We start from the raw sequence: 17053 nt of genomic DNA on the forward strand, positions 1-17053 counted from the left end.
ATTGAGATTTTCGAATAAGGAATAAAGTTCATATTCATGTATTTAAAAAATCTTTTATTTTAATAATGGATGATTTTTTTTCTTTGGTAGATTTATATATTTTTACACTCTTTTTAATTTTCTCATAGGAAGTTTTTAAAATTATTTGATTCAAACCTGCAGAGCAGGGAACTGTTTGATAATGTTTTTTTTCTCTTTTGAATGTATCAATCTATTGTGCATCAATCATTATTACAATCATGACACCAAAAATGGGTCAAATTCTATGGTTTTATTTCTATTCTACATTAAGATATTCTTTTATGTCACTTCAGGCATTTAATGTAAAAATACTTGTCTTTCCTATGTTCAAACCATATTTTTCATATGAAATGAAACATGAATAAAAGAAATAATTTTTGGGAGTTTTTTTTTAATGTGGAATACCAAATAAAGTGAACATACGAAGGTAGATAAACTAAACCTATAATGAGTCTTTTCCTAATTCTACAACACATATAAATGTATCATAATATTTTTCGACCACATTGTAATCTAAGATATGAAGGTACTGTCTGAACATCTTATGAGAGTAATCTCTATTTGACCATGAAGTTAAGGTTAAACTGGAAAGACACTGGGTCTTCTCTATATAAATATAGTCTGAATAGAATAGATGTATTGATTTTAACTTGTTTTAGTTTTTCGTTTTTTTTTAGACATGACTCCCTCCCAACATTTGAGACTCACCTGTAATTGAATTAAATTTTTCAAAATAAGTTGAACTTAATAAATTGTGTTGTAAAAAATGAAATATGTTTTATAAAATGCAGTGAAATCTACCTATAAAATTTCAGTTGTAAATAGTGAATAGAATAGGTTGTTATCTTATATAATTCATTGAACATTTTAGACTAGAAATAAACACATACAAGGATCTTATTGTTGTTTTAATGTCGTACAATATAGTTTGAAAGAAGAGTACCATGGTGAAATGTGGATAAAGGATGGAGACAGGCAGTCGAAAATAATGTTTAGCAGTCTGTATCTCTGTATTCTTGAACTGCTTGATCTTATAAATTTGTTTGGATGAGTTGTGTTAATTTTAGAGATTTGGTTTTGTGAATTCCATTTTACTGTATTTGTGAATTCCATTTTACTGTATTTGTTAACATCTGACGGAAGGCAAAGTGAGCTTGTGCCATCACTTGGCGTCCATTGTCGTCGTCGTGGACAAATTTAAAAAAAAAAATCTTCTCCTCTGAAACTACTGGACTGACTGGTTTTAAACTTGGCATGATTGTTCGTTAGGGTGTTCTGCACAAAACGACCATTGGGATTTTTGATCCACAAGAAAACATTGCCGCTGTTACTAAAAATAGAACATAGAGGTCAGATTGCAGTTTTTTGCAAATAACTCAATAACTTCTGCCTTTAGCAAATTTCTGGCATGGGTAATATTGTTCAGGATCATGAGATGGACCTATGCCATAATTTTCAAAATGATTAGTCAACTGATGTAGGAGTTACGGCCCCTGAAACAGTTTTTTTGCATTTTTCGCATGTGCAATTTTGAAAATCTTCTCAAAATCCATTTCACAGAATTCAGTGAAAGTTGGCATTCATGTTCCTTAGGGTATCCCACACAAAATGACTGTTGGAATTGTTGATTCATGAAAAAACATGGCCGCCATTACTAAAAATAGAACATAGGGGTCAGATGGCAGTTTTTTGCAAATAACTCAAAAATCCATTGCCTTTAGCAAGTTTCTGGCATAGGGTAAAATTGTTAAGCATCATGAGAAGGACCTATGCCGAAATTTTCAAAACCATTCATTGACTAATTGTAGGAATTACGACCCCTGAAACAGTTTTTTTGTTGTTTTTTGTTCACATGTACAATATTATGAAAATCTTCTTCTCTAAAACCATTTAAGATCATTGAATGAAAATAAGCATAATAGTTCTTTAGTGTATTGTGCTCAAAATGACTGTTGTGATTTTTAATCTGTGAATAGATATGGCAGCCTATACTAAAAATGGAACTTAGGGGTCATAAGACAGGTTTTTGAAAAAAAATTCAAAAATTGTTGCCTTTAGCAAAATTCTGGTTCAGGTGATGAAAATGCTATGAATAATTTCAGTTGATTTTAACTTAGCCTGTCTCTTTCCTCAAGTTTTTCAAATAAGCAAATGGTAAACCAGGTGGGTGATTCAGGCTGTCTTGAGCCTCTAGTTTTGGTATTTTGTGGTATAGCACTGTCAAAAATACTTCAATGATTTTAGCTATTTTTGCCACAGGGCTTGAGGTCATAATAAAAATACTGATAATGAATTATTTATTTAATGAAGGTAACTAATTTAACATATAATATTAATGTCACAAGAGGCCTTCACATTTTAAGAAAAGAAAACATAATACAAGATACATAGAATTGCAGATATTGTACTAAAATGTTGTTTTAAGTAGCAGTCCGTATGAAATTCAGGTACTACCGAGATAAAGTGATTCATGGTGTAGAAAAATTCAACAAACAAATAAGGCTTTTGGAAGCTGTATTTGCTATATATTTTTACATTACAATAATCCTTTCTGTATTCAGATTTGTATTTTTGAGAAAATTGTATTTTCAACTCCAACTAAAATTGACCAAATCAGATAAAATCAAGAACGATAACTTTTGCAAAGTGGTAATTTCATGTGCAAACTAGATATATTATTTTTAAAAGAGCAAGAACCAAATGAAAAACTAAGACTGATGATGTGATCAGTAACTATTTTGCAACAAGAAATAAAAGTTCGTTTGGTTTTTGACATGCATTAATCTCCTTTGTCCAATTTTTATAAAGACTGCTACTTAACGATTTTAGAAAAATCGTACCCAAGGCTATGCTTTATAAATTTTGGCATTAATCAGCATCAAAATAGTTGGTGCATACTCCATTGTTATCATTTGACATGGCTGACACAAGTAGAAAATAGGGAAAAAGTTAAGCCTCCTCAGAACACTTAAAATAAAACATGTAATCAAGTTAATTGCATTTAAAATTAGATAAATTAAATAGAATTTCCCAATTATCCATTAATTCACATAATGTTGAGATCTCTTTCATGGTGTGATTATAATAAAATACTCTATGGTGACATAAATTACTAATGAGATTAAGGGTCATAGATTTAGGCTCCATAAAGATAAAATATCTATTGTTAATTAAATTATACATTGTTTTCAAATGTTTGTATTACTTAATTAGCAAAACAAATTCCAGGTTAATCTGTTGGATATACTTAGTACTAACAGGAATTATAGATTGGTGTTACAGCATGTAAATAAAACTACCCCTGTGTTATTGTGTGCTTTGATTCATAAACACAACATAATGAGTTTTATCATACATGAATGTTATTCCCATAACACATTTGTATACATGATATTCACTTTGGAACTTCATTAGCAGTAATGATAGCAGTTGTTAGGGAATCTTTCCATGTTTTTAAGTTCCAGGATATTCAATGTAAGTTGATATTTTCTATGTTTGTAAGAGACTGTCCTTTTAGAAACCAGACCGTTCCTATTATATGGATGACACATGGTAAAATTTATCTCACAAATTTATTTGTTCCAGTGTAATGTTTTTATCAAATATATATCCAATAGTACAAATACTTTTTTCAATCAGCAATGAATGGCTCAGAAAATGATTTTTTACAGTTCCGTAGCAAAGCAACCAAATTTTGAACAAAATGAAAGAGTTTTCTCCCTTTTCAATGCTTTCTATGTAATTTATTTTTCTTTAACTGTTGCAGGTAATCAAAAACTAACACTCAACTTTGAGAAAGGATGCATTTGCAATATGTAATATATGAACAGTTTTTGAAGAACGATATGGGGCAAATTCTTATTCTTAAGTAACGCAATAATGCAAAGGTGAAAATGATGATGCACTTTGACTCTTTTAGCCTGTTCCTATACAAACATTTTGTTACTAAAATGTTGTCTTAAATGACTTGAAGTGTCTAACTGACATCTCGTCCATGTTTATGTGCAGTCAGTATAGCCTGAACAATTTTAAAACAAACTGAACAGTACATTTACAATAGATGAAGAATATTTTATACAGTTAGATCAAGATAAAAAGGAAACTTGTGTAACTAGACCAAACACCTGCCTTGACAGTGCCCTAGTACAATGGGGGTTTGATTCAGAATGGTTTCAGTGTATTTATTGATATGTTGATATGGTATTATCTGCTAGTCAATAAAATTAATAAATTAACATTTCATAAAGTACATGTATAGTATTCTTCACTTTTGTTGTCATGATCATGTTTGTATTATTTTAGTTACTTTATGTTCTTTGTTGTGTATGTCTGGTCTTTGTCCCTGGATTACATTCTTTTGGTTACTACTAGAATCTTGGTTCCCTTGATTACTCTTTCAGATATGATTGTAGAGTATTGGTTTCACAGTTCTCAAATGCTGTAGCCTGCCCTATGGTGTGAGGGTTTCCTCGTCATTCTTTGAAGACCAATGGATGGCCTTGACTGACGTTTTCTTCCCAAGGGGGTTGTTGTCTCTTCGACATATTCATCATACCTATTATAATTACATCTTATAAAAACAATAATAATATTTATTTACTCTACTCAAGAATACATTTTCAATTCCATAATAAATGGAAGTAATTAAATGTATTTTATGTCCTTTTAATTCTGTGGAAACAATATGAAAGATAACATCATTTAAACCTTAAGGATTTCAAAATAGGTGTAAATTTTCCTAAGGGTTCCATATATAACAGTGATAATTATAACACTTATTGATATGATTGATACAAATTCACCAATACATGCTGGAGGGCCTTCAATATTGCATAAAACCAATGTCCATATGTTGTGTGGCAGAAATGTATGGTTATGATAACATAACATTGAAAAGTAGGTAATTCTGTATCTTTAGTCTCTAAAACAGATTGTTTTACCAAGTTTTATTTTGAACATTTTTTTCTATTTAACTTCACTTCTTCTGTAGATCACAAAGTTCGTTTAATTTAATGCATTTTTTGGGGGGGGGATTGACAAGTAAGTGAATAACCAAAAATAAAAAGTTGGTAAAAAGTCATACCGGAAAAAAAAAATTCAAGACAAAAATTTGATCCTAGCTCTAGAAATTAAATGGTTGCTCCCTCTTAGCATGGAAGCCATCTTTCAAATCTCTGGATCCTTGCCTGTATTTATTTTGTAGTTTGTTTTTCTGTGATTAGGAAAAGTGTTAAAAACACACATAAATACTTGAAATATACAATGTACTGTTGAAGTATTTACATTTACTATTGGTGATAGTTGTGTCTGTCCAACCGTCTGTAAACTGTATTTAAATGTTATTTCATTGTTAATAATATTTTTTATTCAGACAAGTCAAGCACATATTACAAATATGAAATATTACATTACAAAAACACCTGGACACACATACACATACAGTTGGTAGTAGGCCATGATATGCTGGTTTATTTTCTGGCATTTCTTTTAAAATCACTTCTACCATATCTGTCATCATTTATCTGCTTAAACTCTTCTAAATTAGGAACTATGGTTTTACATACAGTTTGCTGTAGCACTGTCAGACTGTTAAGAATGGTTTGTTTTGTAAGTCTTGGTTTTCGCTTTAGTGTTTGTCTGAATTATTATACCCTCCGCAAACAAAGTTTGGGGGGGTATATAGGAATCATGCTGTTTGTCCGGCTGTTTGTCCATGAGTTTGTCTGTCCATCTATCTGTCTGTCTGTCTGTCCACATTTATTGTAAGCGCAACTCCTCCTTAACCATTCAAGGGATTTTGGTGAAATTTTATAGGAAGGTTGGGTATCATATGTGGATGTGCATGGAGGAATATAATTACTTTCGGAGGACTCCTAAGGGATATAATCCAAATTAGTGGCTTAACATGTTAAAACCTTGTAAGTGCAATTCCTCTTAAACTGTTCAAGAAATTTGATGAAATTGTATGGGAAGTTTGAGTATCATATGCAGATGTGCATTGAGGAATAAAATTACTATTTGATGACTTCACAGGCAGGTGAATCCAATTTACAAGTTTTACATATGAGTCCATTTGAAGTTGCAGGTATTCTGTTTCTGAGATTGCTTACAGTATTTCTAGTTAGTTCACAAAGATACCAGTTGTCATGATGACATAGTAATACTATGATGTTATTGTCAGGATATAGTGTTGCTGGTTCATTGAAAAACACTTTCAATGAAATCTAGTCATAGCATCCCAAAATAATGCTGACTAAAAAAAATTTAGGATTATACATACTTCTGAAAAAATGAGTCTTTGATAGTGTTTATACTTTACTAACTAACAAAAAAAAAGTTGCCTTTTAGAGAAATCAGTATTGATAAACAATTAATGTTTGAAAAAAATAGGTTATTGGGTACTCTGGTAATTTTTTTTCTTTGGTTTTTGTCCACTGTCTTCTTCATCTAAACAACTTTTATTTGAAAACAGATAGTTAAAAAATACATGTTGCAAGCACAAATAATGCAAAAAGATTTATTGATAAATTCAAACTTGTATAAAGTCCCACTATGTTGCCTTGAGTATTTAAGATAGTGTTTTGTAGTAACACAATTTTTTTTTTCAGGTGGACGACTAACTCGACCTAAGAATCCAGGCAAAGACACAGGCAATAAATTTTCCGACATGGCTCCTCTAACAACAGTGACAGTAGACCAACCAGTCGATGAGAAATCAGCAATGATGCCCCCTGGTGGTCATGCTCTAAGTGACAGTAGATTAAAACAAATGTCCACACAACAAACGATGGACATAGTACAAATAAAAACTGAGCCAATGGATGCATATAATAGTGACAGTATGATGGAAACCTCTGATATTGGTCCACCTAATCAAATAGGAGGATTTACTAAAAGGACTCAAAGTGATTCAGAAACATTTATACAAAACAAACTACCAAGTAACCAGTTTAAAAAAGAAATGATGTCTCCATCTGAGATTCTACACCATAGTGTTCAAATGAAGATGGAGAAATTATCTGATGTCGATAGATGGGGAAAGTTTGAAGAGTTTGACCTTGACTCCATGGTGAATGTCGTGAACAGGGATTATTCTAATAATAGATTTGTGAACGATAATTTTCGTGTAAATCAGGGTGATATCGATGATATTGAAGCTCTAGTGACTTGTATCAATAGGAAACCTACTAAATCTACCTCTCATAAAAACAACTGTAAAAAACTGAAATCGAAAGGAAGTAACTCTACAAATTCTGTAGGTGGTAAATTCCAAATTGATTGTAATTTGTCTGGAACTTTAAGGTCAGTAATGACAAATTTCTCTACAAGGTCAGCAGAAGATCTTGCATTGATGAAGGAATTAGATATAAAAGATTGTTCCATAAGAATAGATTTAAATAAGGATGGATCACCCAGAAAACAAAAAATCTTGAATGAGGATGGATCACCCAGAAAACAAAAAAGCTTAAAACGCTATAGTCCAAAATCCAATGAAGTTTCACCAGTAAAAAAAGGATCCAAAAACAGAGAAGCGAAAGACATGACAGATGAGGATGTGGTTGTGTCACCTGATAATTCTACAAATAAAGAAAAACATGTGAAAACAGCAAATGATAATAGGAAATCTTCCAAACATAAGATAGGTCCAAAAAGTAAGACTCAGAAAAAAATTTTGGAAATGTCTTCATCACAACAGATTGCAACTACAGATGTAGGTACTAAGGACAATTCCAAAAAGGCGAAAAAGATTGCTGAAAAAAGTAGTTCTGGAATTAATGTGAATCATTCCAAATTCAGTTTAGACCTGACAACAAAAACATTGAAGCTTAATCTAGTAAGGATTGATGCTAAATCAAGGAGTGTTGGTGCTGACCAAAGGCCAAATCAACCTGGAGAACTAAGTTATTGTTTAAGCCAGGGGCTGTTGGATTCGTGTGAACAGAATGAAAATTTTAGTTTCAATAAAAAACTGGAAGAGTTGAAGGAAAAACATAGTAATGTTCATTCAGACGAGGAAAGGACAGAACCTGAACAACAACAAAAAAGTGGTGATTCCAGTGTAGAACGGACAAAGTCTAATGATAATGCTAAAAATACTGAATTAGGTGAAAAACTTGGAGAATCTGGCAAGATACATGAAAATATTGATGTAGATGAGGGACTGAATGAACCAGTAGAACACAATCAAATTCATGATACAGATTTTAAGCCTTCTGATTCAAAGCAAAACTCTTGTACTGAACACAATCAACATTTTATGTCAATGGATTTACAATGTTCAAATGAAGACAATGTCATAGAAGATGACATCATGGAGATGTCAGATTCCGAAACAGACAGTTTAACAAAGTTAAATAAGGAACAAGACTTATCTAATAATACAGAGCATAGGAAAAGATCAGCAGAATTTTTATCAGTACAACCACCTAAAAAGGCAAAACTTGATTGTTTTGATAAAATGATTACACAGGATGCCAAAGTTGAACAAACAAAAATCCAGGAAAATAGAAATACTGAAAGTTATAACAACAAAGAGAAGCCTCTTGGTGATACAACAGGTAAAAAACCAACAGACGAAAATGTCAGACTAACTGAGAAAAAACAGAAGACAGAAGAAGCAAATAATGACAGCAGGAAAAATGGTTTTACATGTAGAATATGTAGAAAATACTTTAACTCAAAACTCATGTTGAAAAATCATCTGAGAGACTACCACAAACTGAAAATCAGCCAAAACAAATTGAAGTGTAAAGTTTGCCTTGAACTATTTAGAAATGAAAAGTTGTTATTAGAACACATAATGACTCATGAGGATCAGAAACAAAAAATAAAAGGTGGCAAAGAGGAGAAATTCAAAGAAACAAAAAACAAAACTTGGATAAGTCACTCGGAGAAACAAACGAAATCCTTATATCGCTGCTTGTCCTGTAAAGAGTCTTTTGAAAGTAGTGTTGATTATTTTTCTCACCTGAAGTATCACCAAAGGAAATGTGAAATTTGTAGTGAAGACTTCAAGGAGGAAAAATTGTTAGCAAGGCACATGAAAATGCACAAAGACACTCAATGCGATATTTGTGACAGGTATTTTAAAACAAAAGAAGAAATGGAAAAACATTATCAGGTTCATAAACAGTGTAAAGAAACAATGGTCATTCTACCAGTACAAGAGAAAACAAAAAGAAGTGACTCTTCAAATCAGAAAATAAAAAATTCTATTAATCATACTGACTACAAAATCAAGCATAGGGAAAAAGGTGAACCACCAGAACCTCAAAACGAAAAATCTGAGAAACTAGAACGAGACAAAACAAAAAGTAGTGACTCAAGTAGAAAAAGTAATAAGTCATCCACAAAATATACTGAAAAAGTTTTTGATGACAAGGAAAAGGAAGAGAAAAAGAAATCACCAAAATCTGACAATAATAAACAAGAGAAGTCTGGTGGAGACAAAACCAAAACTGGTGACTTCAGAAGGAAAGATAAAAAGTTGTCAATCAAACATACTGAAAAGATTATAGAGAGCCACAAACAGGAGGAGAAAAGGAGATCTGTGAAACCTAAAACTGGCACATCAGAAAAGTCACTAGACAAATTAAAGATTAATGAATCAATTAAAAAGGGTAAGAAGTTGTCCTTCAAAAATACTGAAAAAGTGGTTAAAAACAATGAAGAGGAGACAAAAATGAGATTAGCTGATCCTGAACTTGATACATCAGAAAAATCACAAGGAGAAAAATCAAAACATGATCCAAGTAAAAAAGGTAAAAAGTTGTCATTAAAACATTTTGAAAAAGTGGTTGAAATTGACAAACAGGAGGAGGGGAGAAGGGGATCTCCCATTTCTGAAAATGAGTTGTTAGAGGGAGACAGTGGTTCTCCTATTGACACAATAATGTTAGAGGATGAAACACTACCTCAAACAATTTTATTTCCATGTATTAAATGTCCTGATGTGTTCACATCTAAGGATGAATGTGAGGAACACATGAAAACACATAGAAGTTTGAACAAGACATCAGATCTACTTGGTAGAGCTATATTCCCATGTACTAAGTGTAGTGGGCTCTTCATGAAGAAGGAAGATTTAGTTAAACATTTGAAAGTGCATGAAGAGACTGAAATCAGATGTGACATTTGCTCACAACAATTTGGATCCACACAGCATTTAGAAGAACATAAGGAGACACATAAAGAACCACCTAATACCAAATGTGATGTGTGCTTTCTGACGTTCGGAACTGTTGAAGAGTTGAATGAACATAAAAAATCTCATGAAATTGGAGAGAGACATAAATGCGATTTATGCTTCAAATGTTTTAAGAGAAGGGACGATTTGCTTGAACATCGGGAATTGGAACACAATATCATTGATAAAGAGTGTAAGCATTGTAGACAGATTTTTATATCAGCTCTTGATTACGAAAACCACAATAAAAAGAAGTGTCAGGCATTGAAGAAATGTGGCTTTTGTTCTGCAACTTTCAAAAGTCGATTGGTATTGGAAGAACACATCAAGACACATGAAGTGCAAAACGATTTCAGTTGTGGCGTTTGCTCAAAAAAGTTTGATAAGGCAGAAGAGCTACAGAATCACATATCATCTCACACAGCTCACAAATGTTCTATTTGTTTCAAGACTTTTCCATCAGAGAACATACTCAATGAACATATGAAAGTACATTATGGGAAAAACTGTCAAACATGCAAACAATGTATGAGGTACTTTCCATCAGAGGAGGAATATTTGAAGCATGAGAATGAAGTCCATCCAGATGAAGTCTTCAAATGTGATACATGTCTGAAATGCTTTAGCTCCTTGATAGCTCTTCAGGGCCATATGTCAGTACACATTCCTGAAGTCTACAAATGTAAAAACTGTGATCGCTCATTTAATTCAGAAAATCAGTTATCCAAACATGTAAAAAATGACCATATGGAAGGGATGAGTTATATGTGCGGACAGTGTCATATTCCATTTAAAACAGAGAAACAATTGACAAAACATGTTGAAGAGTGTCATGATAAAGTAGAATATAAATGTGGAGTATGTGAAAAGTTATTTCTCAGTGAGAAAAAGCTAATGGACCATCTTGTTCTTCACCAGGCAGAGTTTCAGTGTGGTATCTGTCAGCAATCTTTTTCTGAGGAGGTTGAACTTGTTGAACACATCAATACTCATACTGTATCTGCAGCAATTGAATACGCATGCAACAAATGTGGTCATAAATTTATAGATGAACAGGCACTCCTTAAACATTCAGAAAACTGTGAGATAGTGAAGGAATATCAGTGTGGCTATTGTAAATGTTACTTCAGTTCTAAGGAGATTTTGGTTCAGCATGTCATAAGCCACATGTCGTGTCCAGCTTTTACATGTGATGTATGTGGAGAAGTTTTTACATCTAAAGATGACCATGAGAGACACCAACACAGCTCAGAGAAACAAAGAGTGTTTAAATGTGGACTATGTACCTATATAGGTTTGACTAGAAATATGCTAATGAAGCATTTAGAGGGTCATTTGTAATTATTATGTTAGGCCTGTTGAGTCTTACACTCTTTCAAATCAATTTTCAGCAAATAATTTTTCTCCAAATTTTGTCAAATCTCAGGTATTTAATTTATCTTGACAACTCTTTTTTTGTATTGTAAAATTTTGTTTTTGATATTTGACTGATGAAGTCATATAATTATTGTTATTGTAATATTTGTAATGTTGTATTTTATATATGGTGTTAGATTTATGTTCTCATGTCAAGTTTGTTTTCCGATTAATTGTTTTGTATTAAAATATCCCAAATTTAACTGAATAAACACACTGCACGAAGTAATTAATTGATAGTTATTCTGATCAAAATTAGTTATTCAAATGAATTTTCAAACACGTATTGATAAGGTTTGATGGTTCACAAACTCTTTATTTACAATTGTGCCACCTGTTCTGTCTCAACTTGTGGGTGAGATAAGGAAATTTTGAAATACTACAAATAGGAATTTTCTTGTCTCATTAGTGAGAACATAAAATGTGTTTGCAAAACCAGAATTATCTCCCTTTAAAGGATATTGTGCCATCTATTGATTTTTCTAGCCGCTAAAAAAAGAATATATGAAACAAAAAATGTTAAAGTTAAATACTCAAAAGCATTCTAAACAACATATTTTAAAAATAAAAACCTCTTTTAACCTATAAGTCAATCCCTGCATGGTTCTTGTGTGGACTGCTACTTTTAAAGTATCACTCCATATAAAATTTAGGTACTGGTAATAGTAGATGGAAAAAGGGACAGAAAAATGCTTTTTATCATTTTTTTCACTTTTCTTTGTAAAAATCTGTATTTTGGAGAATAAAAAACATATTTATATCCTTCTTAAATTTTCCTAGTCAAGAATAATAATTTTTTCAAAGTACCAATTTCATATACAATATACATGAGAGTTATTGAATGACTAAGGAAGACTGTTTATGCGGTCTGTAACTATTTGTGAATTAGAAATTCTGTAAAAGATTGGGTTTTCATCTCCTGTCAGATATTTATTAACACTGCTACTTGAAAGGAAAAAAGTTGTCCTTATTTTAACATTTCTTTAGTTCTATGGGGTAAGATTATTGGTCATATCATTAGTGAGTGTTTTTTCTCATGTTAATTATTTTGTTCAAAACATTAAATTTGTGTATCAAACTGTGCAAAAGTACTATAGTTGGGATTTTTTTTCATTAGAAATTAGATTGTGTATATTTTTTATTATTTTTAATTTATTTTCTATAAAGTGCTACAAGTGTTAGTTGTTAATACATGTATCATTGTGATTGAAACCAGGGAGGTACAGTTTGTTGATTTTTTCTGTATTTAAAAAAAAAAACTACACACCACAATTACCTGATATCAAAATGTACAATTTTTCATTTATAATACAATTTATTTTATTATTTTCTAAACAAATAATTCACTTTATGAGCTAAATGTGGAGTAAATGATGTCTGAGTAAATGTGAGTATTGTGATGTTAGAAATTTAGAGATTACTTCTGCAATTTCTAGCTTTCTTCCTATGTTGCTGATAGGGAAATTTCAAAAGTGATAGTGTTAATTATTGAAACAAGTCTTTTCATATTGTTAAATTTGTTTATAACTAATAAACCATAACAATAGTTTTAGAATTACAATAAATCTTATAAATTTACAATAAGTCTTATAAAGTTACAACTTTGATAAATTTGTAGAATTACCTTATACAATAACTAATAATAGGATATTAGTAATTTGAATCAGTGAATTACAAAATATGATCATACTGCCATAAAAATGTCCTGATTTAACAAGTGCACAGAAGTCAAACCTTCTAGTGTTCTTGGCACCAGAAATTATATTTTTGTTATTCACAATAACTGATTGATTATACTATTTATTCTATGTTTTCTCCATAATCTATTGCTTTTTTTGTTTTGAATTTTGTGATTGGCAGAAAGATATTCTAATTGAATGAATGATGGAATATACAATGTACATGTATCACATTATAAATTATCAAACATTATCACACATAAAACTTTTAGTAAAACACTGCTATCTGTATAATGGAAAGTGTTCAAAAGCTAGGTTCAAGTTTGAACAGTACCACAATACCATTAAGTTGGTAAGCTGTTTTGGATAAAGCCTTAAAAATTTTGTAATGTTGACCCATTTATAAATAATTATGACATCCTCCTTTCTGTCTCATTTCTATTTGGTGATTCATTACAGCTCCCCATTAAACATTTGTTCTGTTGTACAGGTTGTAGCATTTGTAGATTGACTGGGCATTATACAGTAGAACATTACCTCTTTAAAGCCCTAGTCTTCTGCAGGTAAATATGTCCACAATTTGAGCTAAATGTGATATGGCAAACTTTCTTAAGTTTTGGGAACTGTTTGTGGACTTGACTTGATTTAATGATGCTGTAAAGATGTTTGTCTAAATCCAAACAATTTTATGTAACAAATCTTTTGATCTGCTCACTTCCTTAATATGTAGACATGTTGATGGTTATATACCAGTAATACATTTGTCAGGGTAATATTAAGGTTCAGCTAAAGTCAATATCTAGGACATTCCTTAAAGAAATCTTAAAAACCTTGAGATACAATAATATAATTTGGTCATTAAGAGTTCTTTTTTTCAGTCATTGTTCAATAGTGAGTAAATAATTAACAATATTCCTTTTTCTGCCATTTTTAGATTGTGTTTAAAAATTGCTTTTTAACCACCAGTTGGTGAATACCGGTAAATTTCTTTGAGATTTTCCACCATTTTACATTTTTGAAGTTTTGTACAGATTTCATGAGAGAAACCTTTTATCCTCAGCCTTTTCTCTATTTATGCTATTTCTCCACTCTCTATGGTAAAATTTAGATTTTAACATGCTCACTTAAGCCACAGGGACTTAACAAAGATACAGGCCAACTACATGTAGTATATTTTTAATATATATAATAGTAAGGCTGCATCTTTTATATTGGTAGCACCTCTCTGTGCTTAATCTTTCATGTTGAAAATCCCATTTCTACCATCTCAAGTGGAAAAATAATTATACATTTAAGTGTATGTGTTTGTAAGAATCGGGCAAAATGGAAAAAATCAGGAGCATGCATGTCAAAAACCCACCAATCTGACAATGTAATATCACCCAAGGATGCTTTCTCTATCTGAAAAGACCATTATTTGATCTCTGTATCCTGGCTTTGCTCAGAAATTTTTCAATAGAATGTTAGAAAAATGATGTTTTTGAAAGAGTTATCTGCCCTTGAAATGTTCATTTTCAGTGCATTTCAATGTAATTATAATTCAATTTGCCAAAATGATGTGGAAAATATTTTCTTTTTTCCTGGATTCTGTTTGTGCAAATAGTCAAATTACACTATCAAACTGATGGTTCTTTTCATACCATGTTTCACCTACTGCCTTATTCTTACAGAGACTGACACTTAATAACTGATGGAGAATCTGTATTTACTGTTATCCATATAAGTTAATGCTAATTTTTTTGTACAATGAAGTTTATGTTGTATACATACAAGTGCTATTTCAGTCTCAATTTTTGTACATTGTGAATTTTTCTGCTGATTCTCTATAATGATCCATTACAAATAACTGTGTGCTGGGTGTACAGTGTAATAAGTTGATCACTGGTGCATGATTTTTGTTAGTACCTGTGTACCGAATTAGGTGATTGATAGATTACTGGAACCATTTATACAAAATACAATATGGTAGCCTATGATGTTAAAAATCTCCCTAGCTAGATAGATTACATGCTACTGTTTGAATATTCATGAAAAGCCTGTATAAGTGCCTGGTTTACCATAATTGCAAACGTGATGATGGTATTTCCATTGAAACCCAATGTAAGCTACGGACTAACTACAAAAGTACACATATAGACCATACCATGTATATCAGTGGCCTTTCATGTCAAAATAGGGATATTTCTATCGGCTTACATATTTCTATCGGCTTACTTTCAACAAGTACCGGCTTACTTTTCAAAAGTATCGGCTTACTTTTCAAAAGTAGCGGCTTACTTGTTAAAAGTATCGGCATACTTATCAAAAGTATCGGCATACTTTTCAAAAGTAAGCCGATACAAAAACTTTATGAATAGTGAAAAAAGTATCGGCATACTTTTGAAAAGTATTGAGAATTGGGGTTTGATATGCATGTTTCTGATTTTTCCCATTTTGCCTGATTCTTATACATAGTTCTTGGTAGAGATTCATCATACTTTGTAAGAAATAATTCCAAATCATCTTCCAAATATACAGAGGAAGATGTTTACAAAATGCTGGAATTTTTAATCGACAACATATTTGTCCAGTGTGGTGGACGTGTTTTTCAACAAACGGTCGGCATTCCAATGAGAACAAATTGTGCTCCTTTACTTGCTGACCTATTTCTTCACTCTTATGAGGCTGACTTTATAGCTGATCTGATCAGAAAGAAAGAATATTGTTTGGCTAGATCCTTCAATCTCAGTTTCCGCTATATAGATGGCGTGTTATCTTTAAACAATCCTAATTTCGGGGATTTAATACATCGCATCTACCCAAAAGAACTTGAGATAAAAGATACTACAGACACTGTGAAGTCAGCCTCATATATTGACCTACACTTAGAAATCGATGGTAAAGGAAAACTATTGACTAAACTTTACGACAAACGTGATGACTTTTCATTCAGAATTGTCAACTTTCCTTTCATCTGTAGCAACACCCCTTCGGCTCCTGCGTATGGAGTGTTCATATCACAACTCATACTTTAGGCCAGAGCTTGCCGAAACTACGCAGACTTTTTGTATCGCGCTAGAACTCTAACAAATAGGCTTCTGGAACAGGGTTATGTTGCTACAAGATTGAAGTCATCACTACAGAAGTTTTATGGTCGTCATCATGAACTCGTGGATCGTTATGCTGTATCCATCAGCACCATGAAAACTAATTTATTCAACGGGTCATAGTTTTCCTTTCCTCGTTTGTCTACCCCGGACTTGACTTTTTATGAGCAACTCGGCGGGTGTTTCTAGAAAAACAGAGGACGCTTACCCTACCGGTGCACCTGGTCCATGCTCCCAGTTTTTAGTGGAGTCCGAGTTACTCATTTACTTTTGTTACTTTGTATGTATGATTTTAGTTTCTTTATGTTCTTTGTTGTGTATGTCTGTTTTCCATGTCTGGTCTTTGTCCCTGGATTACATATGTTATAACCGGTCCAGATATTGTAGTTTGACCCGTATCATGAACTGATTGCTTTAGTCGACTTTTCGGATGTAGAGCAACTTTTTTGTTTTAGTTATGACGTCAAAATCTTAATTTGAATACCCATATATACATATAGCGGTTCATAAAACGTTATATAGACTCGTAGACGTATCTAAGAAAGTAGATGAATACAAATTTTAACATAATAAATATAATATGATATAAAATAGTATTGGAAAATGGATGTGCAAAACATTACGTTAATTCGAAAAATGACATTGTCATACTTATAGCTATGATA

General features: G+C 31.8%; 1 protein-coding gene across 2 annotated transcripts in view; it reads left to right on the top strand.

The window, feature by feature from the left end:
- Positions 1-13200, top strand: part of LOC148609780 (uncharacterized) — a 29311-nt gene extending 16111 nt beyond the window's left edge. For both annotated transcript variants that reach the window (XM_088540954.1, XM_088540955.1), the window contains one exon: positions 6630-13200. In XM_088540954.1, the coding sequence (XP_088397080.1) occupies positions 6630-11548 (4919 nt within the window). In that variant the 3' untranslated portion in view covers positions 11549-13200. The remainder of the gene's footprint in view (positions 1-6629) is intronic.
- The last annotated feature ends 3853 nt before the right edge of the window (positions 13201-17053 follow it).

The sequence above is a fragment of the Perna viridis genome, chromosome 8 (genome assembly GCF_037379345.1).
Source record: "Perna viridis isolate PV_CMFRI_1.1 ecotype Kerala chromosome 8, ASM3737934v1, whole genome shotgun sequence".
NCBI classification, from domain to species: Eukaryota; Metazoa; Mollusca; class Bivalvia; order Mytilida; family Mytilidae; genus Perna; species Perna viridis.